Here is a 22,205-nt window from a genome sequence, read left to right on the forward strand (position 1 = left end):
TCTTGTTGTACCTATATCCTGCACACTCACAATGCATATCAAATACAACAATAAACCTAACTTAAACCTTTGCCCAAACATCAAAACTTAGGGTACCCAGATTGCTTCAACAGTCATCTGGGTCGGTGGTTCCATTGTACTCTCTGATCACTAGCGGCGTGTAGTGCTTTAGCAGAGGGTCGTTCAGAATCCCCTTCGAAAACTGTTGGTTGATCTGCTCGAGCGAATCATCATTCCTTGGTGTCTTCCCTTTCCTTGCATCCTGAATGGGCGCATTGTTTGAGGAAGACCCCCGATCCTTGTCCGCTCAACCCCGCTCCTATAATGGGGTCCTGAATAGTGATCGGTGGAAGGGGATAGGTGCATTGGGCGCCTCCCCATATGTGCTGGCTGACTTCTTGCTGTTACCCTAAGTGAATGCTCGGTCCTCTCGGTCACCATATTCAGTTGGTCGACCAACGGCTGATGCTGCGGGCTCCTGCGCTTAGCACTCAGCCAACGCTTGTTGTTGTTGCTGCTCCATTATCTTCGCCGCTCGGGCTTGTATCGAGCTCTTCTTGCGTAAGCGTCACCTTTGTGAATCGTCCAGCGTCTTCCATTTTCTCGTTCGGATGCAGGTTATGTTCTTACAGACGGCGCCAAAATGATTAAGTCCAAAAGCGTGAAATTGGAAAGCTGAGAGGTGGCGGCTTCGCTGACCGGATGTGAACTTCACTCTGCTCTACAAAACAAATGACGTTAGTGCCGAGCCAGGGAAGGGGTCCCCGACGTTGGTCATCCGACGATCAAATCAGTCACCAGAATGTGGAGAAAAACGGAGCAACAGTAGAACTCAATAATCATGCGTACCTCCGCCGGTGATGGACCCCCATTATATAGCCTTTGGTGGGCGACATGCACACTTCCCAATGCATGAGCATGCTCTCCAATATGTTCTATGAAAGGACTTATCAGGAAAGTACCTCTGACACAATACCTTAACAAGGTATATATATTCCTGACAAGACAGTAGAAGCTTTCGTCGTACAATCCGCCTGTTGACCATGCCTCGTGTCAGCGACACTATCTCCCAAAAAGATGTCGAGAGATACTACAGTGGTTTCGTTGCTAGGCCGAGCGGGGTAGCCGCTTTGCCGAGACTCAGCTCTATCCGCGACTAGGTCCCGCTGCTTGCCCAAGCGGGGTAGCCGCTCGGCCGGGACCTCTCTGCTCTGACGACCTCAAGTGGCTCTTTCTGTGCGGTGACTGCGTAGTAACGTGATCTCCCTCGTTTGGACCGGCTACTCGGTCTCCCTCGACATCCTGCTATGTCGTATTGAGCGTCAGCTGCCTTACATGTCATCCCGAGCTGGACGGGTGATCTGTTCGAACATGTCTCCTACCGGTCGGGCCCTAACTGCCTGACCAACCATTGACATTGTTCTTCGTTTGACCCTCTGACATCCGGATGTTGACCACTTTAATTTTTACCTCCAACCTAGTAAGTGATCCCTTACCAAATGGACATCCCCCATCACCGCATCAATAGAAAAAAAAAAACACTCCTTTTACCGTTGCCAATTTTTTCATTTTTTAGCCATAGATAAACAGATTTGATATTACTTTTTTTTTTTTCTAAAAACATCAAAATTATAATTCGTTTCTATCATTTCTCACAAACTCATGCAAACTGCCAACGGAACAAGATTCTGCATGCAGAGTCTCGCTGCCTCACTTGTCGCCGGAGCTCAAAATGGGGGATCGAGGTAAGGGCCATGCAGCCAGCCGGCGGCGATGATCCGGTGGGCGGTCTCCGTCATGTGGATCCCGTCCCAGCTCACGTGCGTGGTCGGATCGGGGCACACGCTCGAGCCATTCTGATCGCACTTCGCCCGCATATTGAAGTTGTACCGCCCGGATCCCGGCGCCCCACAGCAAGTCCTCAAAGCTCCGTCTCTGAATCCTGAAGACCAAAGCGGTCACCGATTAATCCTGTTTAGTTCGTCTGTGTTTGGGCCTTTAATCGGCGATTCATGCTCACCGTATTTGAGGGGATTGACGGCGAAGTCGAAGACCTGGGAGTAGAGGTCGGCGTAGCGGATGGAGACGGCCGGGTACTTCAGACGGAGATGGTCGAGCTGCCGGCGGAGCAACTTGTTGTGGTACCAAGACAAGGCGTTGTGGCGGCGCATGCAGCCGGTCCGGGGGCCGTAGTCGTCGGGGTCGGAGGTGTTGTAGAGCGTCAGGTACAGCGGGAAGCAGCCGACCGGAAGCAACGCTGGCACGATGAGGTCGACAGCGCCGAGGCCGATCAATCTCTGTACTTATTGTTAACAGAATTTTGACAACACCCTCTACTATTTTATATCTTAAGCAGAAAATCAAAAGTGGAATCGTAATAAAGGGCACTTTTTTTATTTGGGTGAATTACATTTTACTCTTTGAAGTTTAGTTAAAGAACGAAACGACCCTCGTGATTTCAAAGTTACAAAAAAACCCTTAAAGTTTGGCTAAACTAACAAAAAGTCCCTTGACTGGTCGGCGATAGTAGTCAACTGGCAAAGATAAGAAAAAGACATATATACCCTTGCGTTTCAGCAGAGAAAAAAGTAAAAAATTATCTTAAGCAGCTGAAAATTAACTAAAGTAAAAAATTACTGCAGCATGAGAGAGTCATTCCATTGATCTATTGTATAACCCTAAACCCACAAAGTCAAAATATCTTTGATTACAAATTTCTTACCGAAATGTAAAAATTCGTTCTCCTTGTCTTATGCTCCAAACCACAACCAGTCGTTCTCCTCGTCTTATGCTCCCAATCAGACTCCTCTTTCCCACGTTTTGTTTCTTTCACCGTAAAGAGTAATCGATTATATTTCGGTAAGGATCCGGCGCCCCACAGCAAGTCCTCAAAGCTCAAAATGGGGGATCGATTGTGGGTTTAGGGTTTACACAATCGATTAGTGGAATGACTCTCTTAAGCTACAATAATTTTTTACTTTAGTTAATTTTCAGTTGCTTCAGGTAATTTTTTACTTTTTTCCCCGCTGAAACGCAGGAGTGTATATGTCTTTTGCTTATCTTTGCCGGTTGACTACTATCGCTGATCAATCACGCGACTTTTTGTTACTTTAGCCAAACCTTAGGGGCTTTTTTGTTACTTTTAAAATTACGAGGGTTGTTTCGTATTTTAAGTAAACCTCATGGGGTAAAATGTAATTTGCCCTTTTTATTTTTAATCAAAAATGCCAGATGAATTTAACTTGTTCAACAAATTCACCTGTAGTTGCTATAATGCATAGAAAAATATTAATTTTATAACATCTACAAAATCCTAGTGATTATAATATACATTTAATTATGTTCATGACAATTATAATTTATTATAGCAGCAGGTATATTTTAACAATTACGGTAGTAAAAAGTGAATATTTTCATCCTAGCGTTCCTATTAATTTATCCCAGGATCAACATGGAGAAGATAAATCATGGACGACTATTAATATTTAGAATAGTGACTAACACATAAGAGAGTCATTTATCTCGATTTTGATGAAATTCGAATTTTAAATCTCATGATGATAATATCTCATGTACTAACCACTAGATTATTCAAAGGATAATTATGATTTTATAGTTGGTATCATACATCCAACTGATTTATGATTTTTTAATAAAAAATTAAAAAGATGCCCGTGATTTCAATAAAAAAAAGTGCTCTTTTAATTTTATATTTTAAATATTAGGGAGTATTTTGATATTAACGAAATGATAGGGATTATGTTTAATATCTGTTAGGTTTGAATCATAGAAATAGCAGGATCTTCCTCGAATTCGATTTACCTCGATGCCTTCTCCGATTGCTGCGGCAACCGACGGCGCGAAAGTGCTCACCTCAGCAATCGTCCGGCTGGCAAATAGGCCAGTGCTGTAGTCGTTTCCGCCGAACTCGCCGACCACCAGCAGCGATCCGCTCAAGAAATCCTTGCAATCTGCGTCATAAAAGAGGGGTTTTTAGGGCGAATTCGAGGGCGACAGTGACCTCATTTTGGGAATTGGAGGGGAAAGTCTCGACCTTGCGGCGAACCGCAGATGGAGGGGAGCAGGTTCTGGAACCGGTCGATCTGCTCGTGGATGGAGGCGTTCACCCAGAGCCCCTTGCTGAGGTTGCGCTCATGGAAGAAGGCGAACGGGAGGGTGGTGGCGGCGATGAAGGCGAAGTTGGCGCCTTGGTCGAAGCTGGCGTTGGCGACGGTGTTGGGCGGCAGGTGCGGCAGCCCGATGCCTTCGGCTACAATGGAATCGAACCAGAGATCAAAAAAGGAGCAACTTTTGAGAAACGCAGGTGAAGATATACTCCAATACCGATGAAATCGATAATGAGACGGCCGTCGGAGCAGCGCCCCGTGGCTTTCCCGAAGTAGGTCATGCCGTAGGGTAGGCCGGCGATGACGACGTTGCCGGTGTCGGAGAGGGAGTCGCCGAAGTTAAAGAGGGCGTTGTAGCGCCCGGAGTGGGAGAACGGGAGTAATGACAAGAAGACAAGGAAGAAGAGAAGGCTGAAGAGCTTCATCTTCATGGTAAGGAAGCAGCTCCTTTGCTCTGTTCTACTTCAAGACTGCACAAACTTTGTCACTCTGTTTATATTCCTTTTTTTCTTTTTTATTTCTTTTAAAAAACAATTTAAAAAATTAGTTTTTAAAAAATAAATTAAAGAAAAAATAATAATTAATTTTAGGAAAAATGTCACCTTCGTGTGTGGAGTTTTGTTGGATGTATCACACCTTTCAGGTCTGGTGGCAAAAGGTTATCTTAGAAACAGAGCAAACTGATTTTGGTTGAGAGACGTTGAGTGGGAGCTATCGAGATGGAAGGGGTTCGACCGAGTCAATTTAGACTTGGAAAGGGAGTAGACAAGTAGGAAGGAGGCTTGAAGGCTTCGGGGCTAAAGAAGTGGACAAGTTGATACGGAGATGAGCGAGGCGGACCTAGACGCGAACTAAGGTAGAGACGGACGAGTTTTCGGTTAAAAATCGCTTGGAACTATTGAGAGTTATAGTAAACGAGCTACATTGTGTTTGTAGCTAATGAGGTTTAAAGTTTGACGACGTTAAGTGGATTCGAGCAAGGTGAACTTGGGTTAGACAAGATGGCCTAGCTTCTCGAGGTCTACCTTTAGCAAAACTAACTCATACCCTTTGTATCTATACCAATTCAACGTAGTCTTGTAAGTAATACCAAAGTAAACATATCGGATGTCTTTAAAAAAACATGCAACAAACCAACTGATCGATGTTCCCTGCTGGTTAACTGAAGCCGCTGATCGATCGACATTTTGACACTGTTGCTTAGAAGGCAAGCCAAGTTTTAAAGCGACTTATGCAATTGCAAGAAACATTGCTAGCTGTTGGAGTGCAACATCACAACAACAACATCACCACCAAATCTTTCTCCATTAGCTACATTGTGATAGTCTAACGATCTAAAGATTGTGGGAGGATTTCTCAAAGGTTTGTACTTGAGGATTAGTTCTTCTCTTCGCGACTTTATTGGCTTTGATTCCATCTCAACAACTTGTTGACAGGACCGCACATGAGTTATAAGGTTTTAGGAGCTACGAACTACGATTGCTTCTCTTCTTCTTTTTCCTCGTGGGCAAAGGAATATGTTCATGGGCAAAGGTTCGATCTCCCCTTTTAACTTTGCCAAAGGTTGTTAGGGCAGTCCTTAGCCAATGGTGTTTGCTTGACGATAAGGAAATGTTTGTATGTTTAAGTGACAGAGACAACAATGCACCCACATCCAATTTGACTGCGAGGGTAGCGAAAAGGATAGAGGGGGACTTTAATAGTTGGAAGGGTAGAGGGGGACTTTAATAGTCGGAGAAGGATCACGACTCGGAGTAGTTAAGGATAGCTAGAGAAAACTATGCAAAGGTGACATTTTGGTGTTAGTAAAATGCAAGTGAAGCATTCAAGAGTTTTCATAGCGATCTCCCTTGGTCCGAGATTAAACCTAATCTTAGACCAACTACTCTATGATCTTCATCATGCCTCTCTTTATAAGTCGAAATATTTTGAGAACATGACTCTACTTGATTCGAACTCTCATATATAGAAAAAATCACTTTAGAATCTAACTTAGACGCCACTAAACCAAGCATCTCCCAACATCTCAACCCCTTAAAAGTTAATAAGAAAGTGTAATCCATAAAAAAAATTACAAAAAATCTTCATGAAACAAGCATGTTTACAACGAGTACATGTTTGATTGATGCATAAATAGTAAGGTATCATTTAGATTTGGAACTACTTGGAACTCCTAATTAAATTTGGAACACAACTTATGTACATTTAGAGGTTGACCTATCAAAACTAGACGACAGTGACACTAGCAATCAAGAGACAGACAAACTTCTATGTTCATCCTTTATGTTCAATTCGATCTTGAATTATTCATCGTCAGCTTGTGGGAGAAAGGTGAGGTAGTGAAAGGGCGGCGAAGCAATGACTCGTGAACTACATCGACATGCAAGTAGACAATCGACGGGATGACTATTGCAAATGATCACTTACAACTTTAAAGCCTCCATAGAAGCTTTCCTCCTCCCCTCCCCTCTCCTCTTATTGCACCTGATACGGCACATGGAGAAGGGTCCAAGGGATAGTGTGAGGTCAATAATCAAGGTAATATGATGATCAAAAGTTACGAGGAGGTAGCAGTTAAGATCAGGGAATTAATATATGCACGAATGAATCATTTTCCCAGACTTGGCTCCCGGCCTCATGGTCACAACTTTATGTTCACACCTAGTTGTCCCCTCGTACTGATCGGCCCCCCCCGAGCCCCAGTCCCTCATTTCTCATGGGCACGACTCTTAGTTTACTCCTGATCAGCCCCAGCACCGGTCAGACCCCTAGGGCTCAACCCCTCACTTCTCATGGGCACGACCCATAGTCTATTCCCGATCGACCTCTGCGTTGGTCGAACCCTCAGGGCTCAACCCCTCACTTCTCATGGGCATAACTCTCAGTCTACTCTCGGTCGGCTCCCGCGCTGGCCGGACCCCAGGGCTCAATTTCTCACTTCTCATGGGCATGCCCCTTAGTCTACTCCCGATCAACCCAAATTCCGGTCGGACTCTCGGGACTCAGTTTCTCATTTCTCATTTCTCATGAGCATGCCCCTTAGTCTACTTCTGATCGATACCCCAAGTTGGTCAGACCCCCATGAATCAACCCCTTACTTCTCATGGGCACGATTTTCAATCTACTCTCAGTCGGTCCCTGCACCAGCCGGAGCCCAGGGCTCAACCCCTCACTTCTCATGAGCACAACCCCCAGTCCACTCTCGATCGACCCTACGCCGGTCAAAGCTCCAAGACTCAGCTCCTTGCTCCTCAGGGGCATGACTCTCAACATACACCCGGTCGACCCTCGTGTTGGTCAAACTATCACTTGGAGACAACACTATTAAGGAATCACAACCACCTGCCAAAGAATAACGACTATCCGTCAGGGATTATTCTGATACTCTGCCACATGCATACCACATAACTTTCCTCTACACAATGGAATTCTATCGTACATCCTCCATCACCCGACATACTTTGACACCAGACATTCTCTGTCGCCTCATTACTGCAGAGGTAATAAGAGACAGTATAAAAAGGGGGTCCTCTCCGTTGGCCAAGTACGCACAGACACACACATCTACTATTGTTCTACTATTCATCTTCTTTTTGCTGCACTTTTCGCTCTGCTCTGGTCCTGACTTGAGCGTTGGAGTGTCTGTACCAGGGACTCCTCCTTGGTTCTTGTATTAACGCTGCTGTGTGTTCTCTCTATGGTGTGCATAGGCCCTTGAGTACCACTTTTGACTGTCTTTCCTTACCTCGTGCGAAGATCCGAAGTCTATCGTGCATCTTCGAGTTCTAGCTTTAAGTCCTCTCTTTGTTAGCATTCCTTCCCTCGTCATCGGCCCCTCCATTGGACTCAACTTTCGGGCGGGATCAAATTTCAGGGACCTCCTCCATAGTTCTTGGTCTAACGCTCCCGTGTGCTCTTTCTGTGGTGTGCATAGACCCTTGAGTACCACTTTCGGTTGTCTTTCCTTGCCTCTTGTGAAGCTCCGAAGTCTACCGCGCATCTTTGACTTCTAGTATCAAGTCCTCTCTCCATCAGTGTTCCTGCCCTCGTCATCGGCCCCTCCATCAGAATCATCTTCTGGGCGTGATCAAATTTGGTGTCGTTTGTGGGAATCTCTCCGCTTATTCCAGAATATGAAGATGGACGAGTAGAATCAATGCCACCATGACGCCTGAGGAATATGAGCTATTCAAGAGCGCTAAGGCATGAGTAGCATCTGAAAGACAAACTACAGATTCTCACCTGCACCGAGCACCTGTGACCTTGATGGACGGACTTTGTGCCTCGGAGGGAAGATTCAAAAGGAAGTATCTATGCGACTTCCCCCGTGCACTTTTCTGAGCGCATGGAGAATGCTGCACTAAAATTGAGTGATTGCGCTTCCTCGGCTGAGAATTCACCCTTGAGGGACCCGAAGAAAGGAAAGACCCTGGCCATATAGGAAACACCTGAACAACCCAGCATGTCATTCTCTCAGGAAGTGTTGGATGAAAAGCTACCCAGGGGGTTTTAAACCCTTGTCTATCGGAGAGTATGGAGGTAACAACGATCTGGAGGATCACCTCCGAAAGTTCCAGAACGCCGCTCTGCTGCACCAGTATAGTGATGCAATAAAGTGCCAAGTGTTTCTGGCCACTCTTTCCGGCTCGGCACAAAGATGGTTCAGCAGTGCTTCAAAGAATTTATAAACACTTTCTTGCACCATTTCGCCAGTAGTAGAAGATACTAGAAGAACAATCATAATCTGTTCGTGCTCAAACAAGCAACCAAGGAGTTCTTGAGAACGTACATCAAGCATTTCAACTAAGTGGCATTGGACGCCCTAGCCGCCACCTCAGAGATATTAATAAGTGCATTCTCTCAAGGTCTGTTAGAGGGGAATTTCTTTTGAGCCCTCATCCGGAAGCTTGTGAGGGACTTCGATGACTTGTTAGGGAAAGTAGTCAAATACATTAATGTGGAGGATGCTCAAGCTGCCCGAAAAAAGGAAGAGACGACCCCAGCTTTGACCAATCAGGTCAATCGGAGACCACCACCACCTCTAGTCCACCCCAGAGACCCTCGACCGAATCTTCCATCGGTTTGAGATGTGAGAGTGGCACAAGGGTCGAGGCCATTCAGACCATTACCAACCAGCCTCCTCTCCTCCTGTGGGAATCCGGTATTGCAATTATGATCGGTCTCATACCCACGACATGGGAAATTATCTCTATTTTGCTCAGGATGCCCATCGAGCGGCTGAATTAGGCTTGCCCCCATCCTAAATCATGTTGAGCAGTTGAACTAGGCTTGCTCTCGCCCCAAATCATGCCTCAACTCCTAAGGCAGCAGGCCAATAGCCCCAATACCTTTGGTTACCCGACCAACCCACCTCAAGGAAGGGAAAATCAAGATGTCCGATTAGCTGGCAGAGAAAGGAGCCAATGGAGATTTGGAAAGAGGAGAACCAAGGAAATATCGTAGTATGGGACATCAACATGATTTCAAGAGGCCTCACTAATGGGATTCTACTAGAGCTAGAAAGGCTCATGAACGCCGACTGGAGATCCATGTAGTTAGCTGTAGCCAGGAGCGAGCGACAGGGCCCCAAATCATCTTCGGGCCTTAAGACTTGGAAGGAGTGCAACACTCTCATGACGACGTGCTCATCATCAAGTCAGTCATCGCTAATAGCCAAGTGACCAGAGTTTTTGTTAATATCGGGAGCTCTGTCAACGCGCTGTTCAAAAGTACGTTCGACAAGATATAGCTTGACGCAAGTGAGTTCCAACCAGTGGCCACCACCCTATATGGATTCATAAGGAACGAGTGCAACCAATTGGCCATATCAAACTGGCCATCTCCCTGGGCACTGAACTCCTAATGAGGACTCGGAGGAGTATCTTCATAGTGGTAGATTCTCCATCCTCTTACAACGTTATCTTGGGGAGGTCTACCCTGCATGAATTTCGGACGGTTGTCTCTATCTTCCATCAAAAAATAAAATTCCTAGTGGAAAGCTAGGTTGACAAAGTAAGGGAAGAGCAGCTAACAGCGTGGAGGTGTTATGTAGATGTAATAAAAACTAAAGCACGTAAGGCCCAAAAAATCCAGGACGGAGGGGTGTACACCATCCAAGAGGATCCTTTGGCTCTGGCCGAGGAGCTAGTCCAATAGGAGGAAGTGCAGCTATACTCCGACCAGCCCGAGATCATTACAAAGATAGCGGTCGACCTACCATCAGAGACTAAGAAGAGCCTAGTGGATTGTCTAGTACAGAATCAAGATGTCTTCGCCTGGTCTCCTAAGGAATTGACAGGAGTAGCTCTGGTAGTGGTGGATCACAAGCTTCATCTTATGTCTGACTCCCAACCGGTCAAGCAGAGGAAGAGAAATTTCTCGACTGATTAAAATAAAATTATTTGATCGGAGGTGAACTAGTTCCTAGACGTGCGACACGTTTGGGAGGTACAATTCCCTTCTTGGCTCGCCAACGTCATCCTGGTGGCCAAACCCAATAACAAGTGATGAATCTATATCGACTTTTGCGATCTCAATAAAGCAAGTCCTAAAGACTGTTATCCGCTCCCATGAATTGACTAAATGGTTAATTTTACTTCGGGGTGTGAGCTAATCTACATGCTATATGCTTATCAGGGATGCCATCAAATCTCTCTCGCCCAGGAGGACCAGGAGAATGTTAGTTTCATCATAGCGGACGATACTTTTTGTTATACAGTTATGCCATTCAGACTAAGAAATGAAGGAGTAACATATCATCGGATGATGGACAAGATCTTACAGAAGTAGATCGGGAGGAATGTCGAGGTCTACGAAGATGACATTCTCATCAAGTCTATTCAGGCGGTGGATCTTATTGTGGACATAGAAGAGACTTGCGGTACCCTGCGACAGTACGGGTTGAAGCTGAAACCCTTGAAGTGCATATTTGGGGCTAAAGGGGGAATATTTTTGGGATATCTGGTTACTGAGTGGGGAATTAAAGCTAACCCGGAGAAGATGCAGGCACTCCATGACATGCAAGCTTCGTGGAACCTTAAGGAGGCCCAGAAGTTGGTGTGTTGGATCACGACACTCTCAAGGTTCATATCTCGATCGACTGATTAGACTCTCTCATTCTTCAAAGTACTCCGCCGAGTGGCAAGGTTCCAATGGGATGAAAAGTGCAACAAGGCCTTTGAAGAACTGAAGCGGCACTTGGAAGCCCTGCCTTTCCTTTTTAAACCTATCGCTGGAGAACCTCTCTGGGTAGACTTGTTAGCCACCTAGGAGGCCATGGGAGTGGTTTTAGTCAAAGAGGATGATAATGTACAACAACCGGTGTATTTTTTCAGTCATCTATTGAAAGGAGTCGAGTCTCGCTACACCGCACTCAAGAAGTTGGCTTACGAGTTAGTCCTTACCGTTCGCCGCTTGCGACCTTTCCTTACGCATTCAGTAACGGTGCTCACCAATAGCTCGCTGGGAAGAGTCTCCACCAACCCTTAAGCAACTGACTGACTCATTAAATGGACTATTGAGCTTAGCAATTATGATATACATTATCAGCCTCGGATGACCATCAAGGCCTAGGCCTTGGCTAATTTCGTAACTGAAGTTCATCAACTTGAGTCTAAGAGAGCGTGAAAAATTTATGTAGGCGGGTCCTCCACTCAACAAGAAAGCGGTGTAGACATTCTTCTTATATCCCCATGAGAAGACATTATACAGTTATTCGTCTGACTAAACTTCTAAGCCTCTAATAATGAGACCGAATATGAAGCCCTACTGGTCGGGCTACAAGCAGCCAGACACGTAGGAACCACTCAAGTAATCGTCCACTCAGACTCTCAGCTTGTGGCTCAACAAGTGGTGGGCAACTTCGAAATCAACAGTGAGAATATGCAAATGTACAAAGAGGCTTACGAGAAATTAAAGGAGAGCTTTGTGGAGGTTGTTGGTGCAACCTTAGGTCAAGGGTGACCTGGTTGACCCGACTCGAGTTGACCTGACTCGAGTTGTATTTTGATGTTTGACGAGAATAGAAAAGTTGTATCTTGATGTTTGACAAGAATAGGAACTTGGGAGTGTGGGTGCAACCTTTGGTCAAGGTTGACCTGGTTGACCCGACTTGAGTTGACCTGATTCGGGAAAAGTCCAAGTATGGAGCTTGGCACGGGAAAAGTCCAAGTATGGAGATTTGGCACGGGAAAAGTCCAAGTATGGAGACTTGGCACGGAAAAGTCCAAGTATGGAGACTTGGCACGGAAAAGTCCAAGCAGGGAGCTTGGCACGGGAAAAGCCCAAGTATGGAGCCTTGGCACGGAAAAGTCCAAGTATGGAGACTTGGCACGGAAAAGTCCAAGCAGGGAGACTTGGCACGGAAAAGTCCAAGCAGGGAGCTTGGCACGGGAAAAGTCCAAGTATGGAGACTTGGCACGGAAAAGTCCAAGTATGGAGACTTGGCACGGAAAAGTCCAAGTATGGAGACTTGGCACGGAAAAGTCTAAGCAGGGAGCTTGGCACGGGAAAAGACCAAGCAGGGAGCTTGGCACGGGGAAAAGTCCAAGTATGGAAGCTTGGCATGGGAAGTCAGAGAGGGCTCGGTAGCTCGTTCTCTGAACTGGATGGAGTCGGAGAGGGCTCGGTAGCTCGTTCTCCGGACTAGGTCAAAGAGGGCTCGGGAGCTCGTTCTCTGGACCGGACGAAGTCGGAGAGGGCTCGGTATCTCGTTCTCCGGACTAGGTCAGAGAGGGCTCGGGAGCTCGTTCTCTGGACCGGACGTGGAAGTCGGAGAGGGCTCGGTAGCTCATTCTCCGGACTAGGTCAGAGAGGGCTCGGGAGCTCGTTCTCTGGACCGGACGAAGTCGGAGAGGGCTCGGTAGCTCGTTCTATGGACCGGATGAGGAAGTCGGAGAGGGCTCGGTAGCTCGTTCTCAGGACTAGATCAGAGAGGGCTCGGTAGCTCGTTCTCTAGACCGGGAAGGCTTTAGGTTTAAGGCTGGGAAATTGGATCGGTCTGCAGACCGATCCAGTGATACTATGGGTTATCTGATCGGTCTGGTGACCGATTAGTAACCAAACAATGACTCACTGTAAGGTATCTGATCGATCACTAGACCGATCAGGAAACGATCAGGAAGCGATGTTATCTGAGGAAGCGAGGGGATTCAGAGAAGGGGGGATCGGTCTGTGGACCGATCCACCTGTATCCTGATCGGTCCAAAGACCGATCAGGGATACAGGACCGATGCCTGATCGGTCTGTGGACCGATCAGGGTCCTCCTGGACCAATCAGGATGGAGCCTGATCGGTCCAGGCTTAGCCGTTGTGACTCAATGGCTAGATTTCTGGATTCTTCTTTGTCTTCTTCGCAGGTGCAGGATATAAGGCCGCTACAGTAGAAGAAGGAGAGATAACGCTTGCTGACTATGGTTCTTGCTCCTGCGATCTGAGCTTTGTTGAGCTCTCCACTGCTGAAGCTTCGTGTGAGCTTCCATCGGCTGGTTTTCTAGCTGCTGTTGTTGGATCCGTGAAGTTGCTGCTTCATCAACGGACTCCAGTAAACAACGAGAAGACAAGCAAACTTGGTAGGGTGTTTTTACATTCATATTGTCCATTGTTTCTTGCTCTATTCTTTGTACTCCATTATTGCTGTTGCAAAAGGAATTGTGATGATGTTTCTCCACCCAGAAGGAGTTCTTATTAGCCGATTTTCCGGGGTCTCATCCACCGACGGATTGATAGCATTCGTCCACCTTACGGATAAGCCGAGGAGTAGGAGTATCATCTCCGAACCTCGTTATATCGTCGCGTTTGAGGTTTGATCTTCTCCATTTTTGTTTCTACTTTTTATTTCCGCTGCGCTAACTCAAATTGTAGGAAGAAACGAGAATTTGGGGTCGGCTATTCACACCCCCCCTCTCTAGCCGCTATCTGAAGGTCCTAACAAGTGGTATCAGAGCCAGGTTGCTCTTCGTCGGATTAACACCCGGGGGAGCACAAGCTAGAGAATGGATCTACTTGGAGAAGACATCACGATTCCACCCTTCTACGATCGCGACGACTTCGCGTATTGGAAGGTAAGAATGAAGTATTTTCTTATGACTAACCTAGTGAATTGGAATTGTGTACGAGTAGGTTTTACTCCTCCGGTGGATAAAAAGGGAGAACCTCTCGAGAAGAAGAAGTGGACGAAGGAACAAATCCACCAATCCACAATCAACGACGAGGTAACGAAAATCCTTGAATTTTTATTATCTAATGATATCTTGTGTAAGATAGGTGGATACAACGATGCCAAGGAGTTGTGGAACAACTTGGCTAAGTTCCATGAGGAGAGCTCCAATTCAAGTCATGAAGAGGAGTCAAGTGAGCCAAGTAGCTCACATCATGGAGGTATGGAATTAGAAGTTGAGGGCTACTCAACATCTAAGGAAGAAGAAGAGGAGAGTTCTTCATCAAGATTGGTGCAAGAAGAAGCCTCTACCTCCGGAAGGGATGAAGAAGAGAGTTTATGTTCATCCTCAACCCTAGGTAACTCAAGCAACTTAATTTCAAGTAAATTACATATAATGTGCTTTGAGTGTAGGGAATATGGGCATTACAAGAGTAAATGTCCAAAGAGGATTAGGAAGACTCCACCGGCACCAAAAGTCAAGGAAGTCGGAGTCCCGATACGCAAGGGCAAGGAGCACGTGGTGTGCTTCCAATGCAAGCGAAGGGGACATTATAGGAGCTAATGTCCGAGGGGGAGACAACCTCACAAGGACAAGAGACCAAGCACATCTATGGGGGGAGCTAAGGCAAACCCTAAGGTATCTTTTAAGGCACATTATTAGAATTCTAATAAGAAACATGCTAGTAGCTTTTTTGCAATTGCCAATGATGATAAGCATGATAACCATAGAAACCGATACATGTGCTTAGGTGCCAAACATGTTAGTCTAGGTAAGGATGATACTAGAAATGCCAACCCTAGAATTAACTCATCTAAGGTTAAGGAAAACCTAGATAGGAATCCCAAAATAACAAGACATATGCCTAGGAATACCTCAAAGAAAAATGACAAATTAAAACTTGAGGTATTAGAGAAGGAAAATCAAGTCTTGAGGTCAAGACTTGACACCTTAGAAAAGACTCTTAAGAATTTAGAGAAGTCAACTCTAGGGTCTAAGGGTCAAAAGCAAAAGCCCAAGGACATGAGAGGTTTGAGTCACAAACCTAAGTCTCAAGTGGTCAAGCCCACTTACCATAATGTTCCATTCAATTATGGAACAAGACCTAGGGCTAGGAAGACCATCACCAAGGTCACAAGGGGAGTCACCCCTAGAGTTGATCTTGATGAGTCCCAAATGACCAAGGCTTTAAAGCCTAGGAGGGTCATTAGGAGGGTTGCTAGGGAAGTCATCCCTAGTGAATATTTAGTGAACCCAATGAGCTCAAATAGGTTTTGGGTTCCTAGGAGCGTGATTTCATCACGCTAGATGGTTTAGGGTGTGCCCATCTTATTTGGATAGGTAGTTAACCTAATCATGGCAAAAGGTGGCATTTTAGGAAGTTTCAAGGTATAACCAAGCCTTGAAAATGAAATTAAAAATTATTCCTAAGGTGATTAGGATGTGCCAACCACATTTGAGGAGTTTACTAAGATCAATCTAATTGGCACATAGTGATCTAAAAGTCTTTAGTATATGATTTTAGGTCTATTACACTTAGGAATATAGAATTTATGGTAAAATGATCAAAACTATCAAAAATGGCAAATAAGGCTAGAATTAGGTATTTTCTATACCTTTATATGTTATTTGCCATACATTGTTTGTCATATGCCATGTCATGACATCATATTTATTTTATCATTTGAAATGTCATGATAATGCTTAGGTTAGTTATATGTCATGTCTTATTTAAGTTTCATACTTTATGACATGACATCATGACATTGGCACATATTTTCACTTATGATATTATTTTATGCCATGTCATCATCTCTTGCATTTATGATCAATTAAATTGATTTAAGGATAAAAACTCAATTTGATATGGAAATCAAATTGTTGTCTAGAAAATGCATGAGAACTTAGCTTAAGATGACCTAAACTCATATCTAACATCAAAATTGACTTGGATGTGTTTGATACACCTTAGATGTGTGTGAGATATTAGGATTATGAGTTAGGATCAAGGTGCATAGCTCTTGTACCTAGATGAGCCTAATTCTAAATTGAGGATCATAGGGAAAGCTTGTGTACAAGTCATGTACATTTAACCCTAAGATTGTGGTCCTAAATTGAATGGTTTAAAATCATTTCAAAATTGATTTGAAAAACTTTGATGAAGCTTTTTCTAGTGATAGCATTCATCATTGAGCAAGTTGATACAAAGATGGATTAACCTTGAGCTATTTCAAAGTTTTTCGAACTTTGTATCAAGATTTGAAAATGGAAGTTATTTTCATAGAAAACTATTTTCCCATGATAATATATGTTATGAGGAATGTATCCTCAAAATTTTATAATTTTTGGAATTTTCTGTGAATTTTTAGGGGTTTCTGAATTTCGGGAGAAAAATCAGAAATTCCTATCAGAGCTTTGTGGACCGATCAGAGGGGATGCTGATCGGTCCAGGGAGGTCTGGATCGGTCACTGGACCGATCCAGGGAAGTGTGGATCGGTCTGGTGACCGATCCAATAAAGGGCTGAGCGTGCCAAAATGTTGATTTTCGACTGATTGTCTGAAATTTCAACTGGAAGTTGGTATTTTAGATTTCTAAAGGATTGAAACTCTCCAAGACATTGTTGGTGCAATGGTCAAGGGGGAGTTGACCTTTAGGGGGAGTTTTACCTATTGGTCAAGAAGGAGTTGACTTTTAGAGGGAGTTTTTACTCGTCAAGATGAGTGATATGGGATGGTCACTATGTTGATTGTTGTATTTAGTATCAAGGGGAAATTAAGGGTTTTAATGAAAGATATGAGACTTTCATTAGGAAGAAACTCTTAACCTTGATTCACTCTTTTTGATGTGTGTCAAAAAGGGGGAGAAATGTCTAGAGAATGTTTAAGGAAGAACATTGGAGTTTGGGGAGAATGTTCAAGGAAGAACATTGATTGAAGAACTATTGAAAAACCTAAGTTAGGTTATCGGGTTAACCTAACTTGATTATGATTTTTGTCAAACATCAAAAAGGGGGAGATTGTTGGTGCAACCTTAGGTCAAGGTTGACCTGGTTGACCCGACTCGAGTTGACCTGACTCGAGTTGTATTTTGATGTTTGACGAGAATAGAAAAGTTGTATCTTGATGTTTGACAAGAATAGGAACTTGGGAGTGTGGGTGCAACCTTTGGTCAAGGTTGACCTGGTTGACCCGACTTGAGTTGACCTGATTCGGGAAAAGTCCAAGTATGGAGACTTGGCACGGGAAAAGTCCAAGTATGGACACTTGGCACGGGAAAAGTCCAAGTATGGCTTGGCACGGAAAAGTCCAAGTATGGAGACTTGGCACGGAAAAGTCCAAGCAGGGAGCTTGGCACGGGAAAAGCCCAAGTATGGAGACTTGGCACGGAAAAGTCCAAGTATGGAGACTTGGCACGGAAAAGTCCAAGCAGGGAGACTTGGCACGGAAAAGTCCAAGCAGGGAGCTTGGCACGGGAAAAGCCCAAGTATGGAGACTTGGCACGGAAAAGTCCAAGTATGGAGACTTGGCACGGAAAAGTCCAAGCAGGGAGCTTGGTACGGGAAAAGACCAAGCAGGGAGTTTGGCACGGGGAAAAGTCCAAGTATGGAAGCTTGGCATGGGAAGTCAGAGAGGGCTCGGTAGCTCGTTCTCTGAACTGGATGGAGTCGGAGAGGGCTCGGTAGCTCGTTCTCCGGACTAGGTCAGAGAGGGCTCGGGAGCTCGTTCTCTGGACTGGACGAAGTCGGAGAGGGCTCGGTAGCTCGTTCTCCGGACTAGGTCAGAGAGGGCTCGGGAGCTCGTTCTCTAGATCGGACGTGGAAGTCGGAGAGGGCTCGGTAGTTCGTTCTCCAGACTAGGTCAGAGAGGGCTCGGGAGCTCGTTCTCTGGACCGGACGAAGTCGGAGAGGGCTCGGTAGCTCGTTCTCTGGACCGGATGAGGAAGTCGGAGAGGGCTCGGTAGCTCGTTTTCTGGACTAGATCAGAGAGGGCTCTGTAGCTCGTTCTCTAGACCGTGAAGGCTTTAGGTTTAAGGCTGGGAAATTGGATCGGTCTGCAGACCGATCCAGTGATACTATGGGTTATCTGATCGGTCTGGTGACCGATCAGTAACCAAACAATGGCTCACTGTAAGGTATTTGATCGGTCACCAGACCGATCAGGAAACGATCAGGAAGCGATGTTATCTGAGGAAGCGAGGGGATTCAGAGAAGGGGGGATCGGCCTGTGGACCGATCCACCTGTATCCTGATCGGTCCACAGACCGATCAGGGATACAGGACCGATGCCTGATCAGTCTATGGACCGATCAGGGTCCTCCTGGACCGATCAGGATGGAGCCTGATCGGTCCAGGCTTAGCCGTTGTGACTCAACGACTAGATTTCTGGATTCTTCTTTGTCTTCTTCACAGGTGCAGGATATAAGGCCGCTACAGTAGAAGAAGAAGAGATAACGCGTGCTGACTACGGTTCTTGCTCCTGCGATCTGAGCTTTGTTGAGCTCTCCACTGCTGAAGCTTCGTGTGAGCTTCCATCGGCTGATTTTCTAGCTGCTGTTGTTGGATCCGTGAAGTTGCTGCTTCATCAACGGACTCCAGTAAACAACGAGAAGACAAGCAAACTTGGTAGGGTGTTTTTACATTCATATTGTCCATTGTTTCTTGCTCTATTCTTTGTACTCCATTATTGCTGTTGCAAAAGGAATTGTGGTGAGGTTTCTCCACCCAGAAGGAGTTCTTATTAGCCGGTTTTCCGGGATCTCATCCTCCGACGGATTGATAGGATTCGTCCACCTTACGGACAAGCCGAGGAGTAGGAGTATCATCTCCGAACCTCGTTATATCGTCGCGTTTGAGGTTTGATCTTCTCCATTTTCGTTTCTACTCTTTATTTCCGCTGCGCTAACTCAAATTGTAGGAAGAAACGAGAATTTGGGGTCGGCTATTCACACCCCCCCTCTCTAGCCGCTATCCGAAGGTCCTAACAGAGGTCACACTGGTCAAGATACCTCGGTCTAATAATCACAAGGTGGATGAATTTACCAAAATGCACTACAAGAAAAAAGCTAATAGACAACACTTTAAAAGCGTTGTCTATGTGGCTGAGAAAGCGTTGTTAAAAGCACTGTTGTTAAAAACCTGCTCAAAGACAAAGCTTTAAAAGTGTTGTTGTTTGTAGCAAGAATAATGCTTTTGCAACATTTTAAAAGCGTTGTCATTTTTTACAAAGACAACGCATAAAAAACGTTGTTTTTGTTAAAGACAATACATAAAAAGTGTTGTCTTTGTTAAAGACAACATATAAAAAGTGTTGTCTTGTTTAGTAAAGACAACAATTTCACAATGCGTAAAAAAACGTTCTTGTTTAGTAAAAGATAAGAAGTTTAAACTATTATTTTTTAATAGCAAAGACAAATAAAAGATAAATGAAAATAAATATATTTCAATCAACAACATATTATTAAATAAACAACTAAGATCAATATAGAAATTATCATTCTTACACTTCTATAACAAACATAATTACTTATATACAAAGAAATTTTAATTAGGAGACACTCAAAACTACTCCTATCGACTACATCTTATTGCATGAACTTAAAGAATATTGATAGATGCTACTTATCCTCTTGACTTGAATGCTCTTTAGTCATTGGCTTTAACCATCTTCTCGTTTAAATCCCAAAGTCTTCTTAATAGTTTTTCGTCAAAGTACTTTCCAGTCACACTCTTGAGGTTTGGATGCAATTCCACATAGCATGTAGTTGTTGCTCTTATAATCATCCATATCCGAGCTGTTTAGCTGGAGTTTCTGAATACCTCCATTCACCATTCAAAATATCTGAAAAGACACTACATGTAAAATTTTCAAAATCTCAATATTTAATGAAAGTCAACCGGATCATAAGCAAATGACATGTGAAATTTTCACAATCTCAACTTTTATCATCCAAGAAGTACAAACAAAATGCACTTTTGAAATAAAACAGAAATAGAGTTTTGCCTTGTAGCTAAAAGTGATGAGAATTTTAGCTGACAGCTATTCAGACTTGTTGATTGTTCAAAGATAATATCTCAAGAATGGATAAGATTTGCATTGACACAGTTACTAGGTGGTTAATTATCAAAGACTCGTGTTCTTGAAAAAATTGATACCAGTTATGATTTTGGTAATCAAAATGCAACAACTATGAATCAGTATCTTGCCACAAGCAGTCTTATGCACAATCGGATAAACATTTAGTATGTTCACGGTCCACTGTACAGAAAACTAAACAGTTATAGAGATAGTTGCCTTTGCTTTCTTCAAAAGAAGCAGATGAAAAGTTCCTAAAGCAATTCATTTGTATAGCTTCCCATTTCATTTGATTAAAAATTTTATGCAAATTTAGCAAACTTATATAAAAGATCATGTGAAAGTTACAATGCAAATATAAATAATTACAAACATGTTTTTTCTTCTTTGGCCTCCTTTTTCTACGTGGCTTATGGACCTCTGAGCTTGAACTAAAGTTTCCGTGTTGACCTTTGACTTCATTTACCAATTTCAAGCTTTTAGAGGAAGCATCATTCTTTCTAATGAATGCTTTGCTAGATCTAGATGCCACAGCAGTTTCATCATAGTTTCGTCTAGATGGCAATGGCTGAGGTGGTAGTGAGAGAACTCGAGCAGGGACCTCCTTCAGTATGGATTATTAATGGAATTGATGTCAACTACAGATACATGGTAGAGAAGAATGGAAATTGATTTTTTTCCTTATAAAATTAGCAAGGAAAAGAGCCTGATTCCTTGAATCAGTGAACCTGATAGATTTTTCTTTGACAAGAGCAGTCGAAGTTGATTCTCTGCAGATACAACATCAAATATTCCACATGAGAGTGAAGCTAATTAACACTTAGAAAGACAGTAGCACTCACAAAAGGGAAATGTTGCTTGATATTTTAAAAACACTACAAAGAAAGGAAGTATTTCTCTGAAGAATAATGATGTTGGATGTATCACTATTACTAAATGAATTAATCTGTCTCTAACAATCAGAACCAATTCATAACTTGAAAACTCCAACTAAATTGTACATTAAAATCATTAAATCAACTTAGAAAACAGATCTGAGATTAGGACAAAAATCCTGTATTGAAAAGTTGCGTGCTATTTGAAGTAGATTGCACACTTTGACACGAGGATGGTGAATGACTCTTCACTTGAATAAACCCTCTCCAAATGAAGTTGGCAAGGAAAAGAACCTGATTCCTTGAATTAGTGAACCTGACAGATATTTCTTTGACAGGAGCAGTCGAAGTTGATTCTCTGCAGATACAACATCAAATATTCCACATGAGAATGAAGCCAATTAACACTCAGAAAGACAGCAACACTCACAAAAGGGAAATGTTGCTTGATATTTTAAAAACACTTCAAAAAAAGGAAGTATTTCAATTAAGAACAATGATGTTGGGTGTATCACTGTTACTAAATGAATTAATCTGTCTCTAACAGCCAGACCTCTCTCTGCTCTGCCACTTGAACCCCAAGTGGTGGAACTTCGGAAGGTTGCCGAAAGATGGAGGTCACACTGGAGAAACCATCTTCGACGAGGTGGATGCTCGGAGTCGTCATCGCTGCTTGTTGCCCCCGCCCAGAATGCTGCTGCCGTCACCGTTGGAATCAAGAAGAAGGGTGTGCTGTGGAGGTCCGGCAGGCGGCAGTGAAGAGAAGAAAGAGTCGTCGACCGGTGGTGAGGAAGAAGAGATGACCGGCGGTGGGAGGTCGCGTGCCCTAGCCGCGCTAGAGGAGATGTCGCGAACAGAAGAGGAACGCCAACACTGTGCCGTCGCGTGGGTATAAGGAAACAAAGTTTTCTCCTCTTTTAATCTGGGTCATCCATATTGTGATGAAGATGGATGAAGATCCAGCTGTCATATC

General features: G+C 44.2%; 1 protein-coding gene across 1 annotated transcript; it reads right to left on the bottom strand.

Moving 5' to 3' along the window:
• Positions 1-1,575: 1,575 nt before the first annotated feature.
• Positions 1,576-4,589, bottom strand: LOC122056685 (GDSL esterase/lipase At1g28600-like). Its single transcript, XM_042618755.1, has 5 exons — positions 4,345-4,589; positions 4,055-4,270; positions 3,823-3,971; positions 2,021-2,297; positions 1,576-1,942 (listed from the first exon to the last, which is right to left on the bottom strand). The coding sequence occupies exons 1-5, from the start codon at positions 4,556-4,558 to the stop codon at positions 1,728-1,730; spliced, it is 1,071 nt and encodes a 356-aa protein (XP_042474689.1). The 5' UTR covers positions 4,559-4,589; the 3' UTR covers positions 1,576-1,727.
• Positions 4,590-22,205: the final 17,616 nt, after the last annotated feature.

Source organism: Zingiber officinale, chromosome 3B (assembly GCF_018446385.1).
Source record: "Zingiber officinale cultivar Zhangliang chromosome 3B, Zo_v1.1, whole genome shotgun sequence".
NCBI classification, from domain to species: domain Eukaryota; kingdom Viridiplantae; phylum Streptophyta; class Magnoliopsida; order Zingiberales; family Zingiberaceae; genus Zingiber; species Zingiber officinale.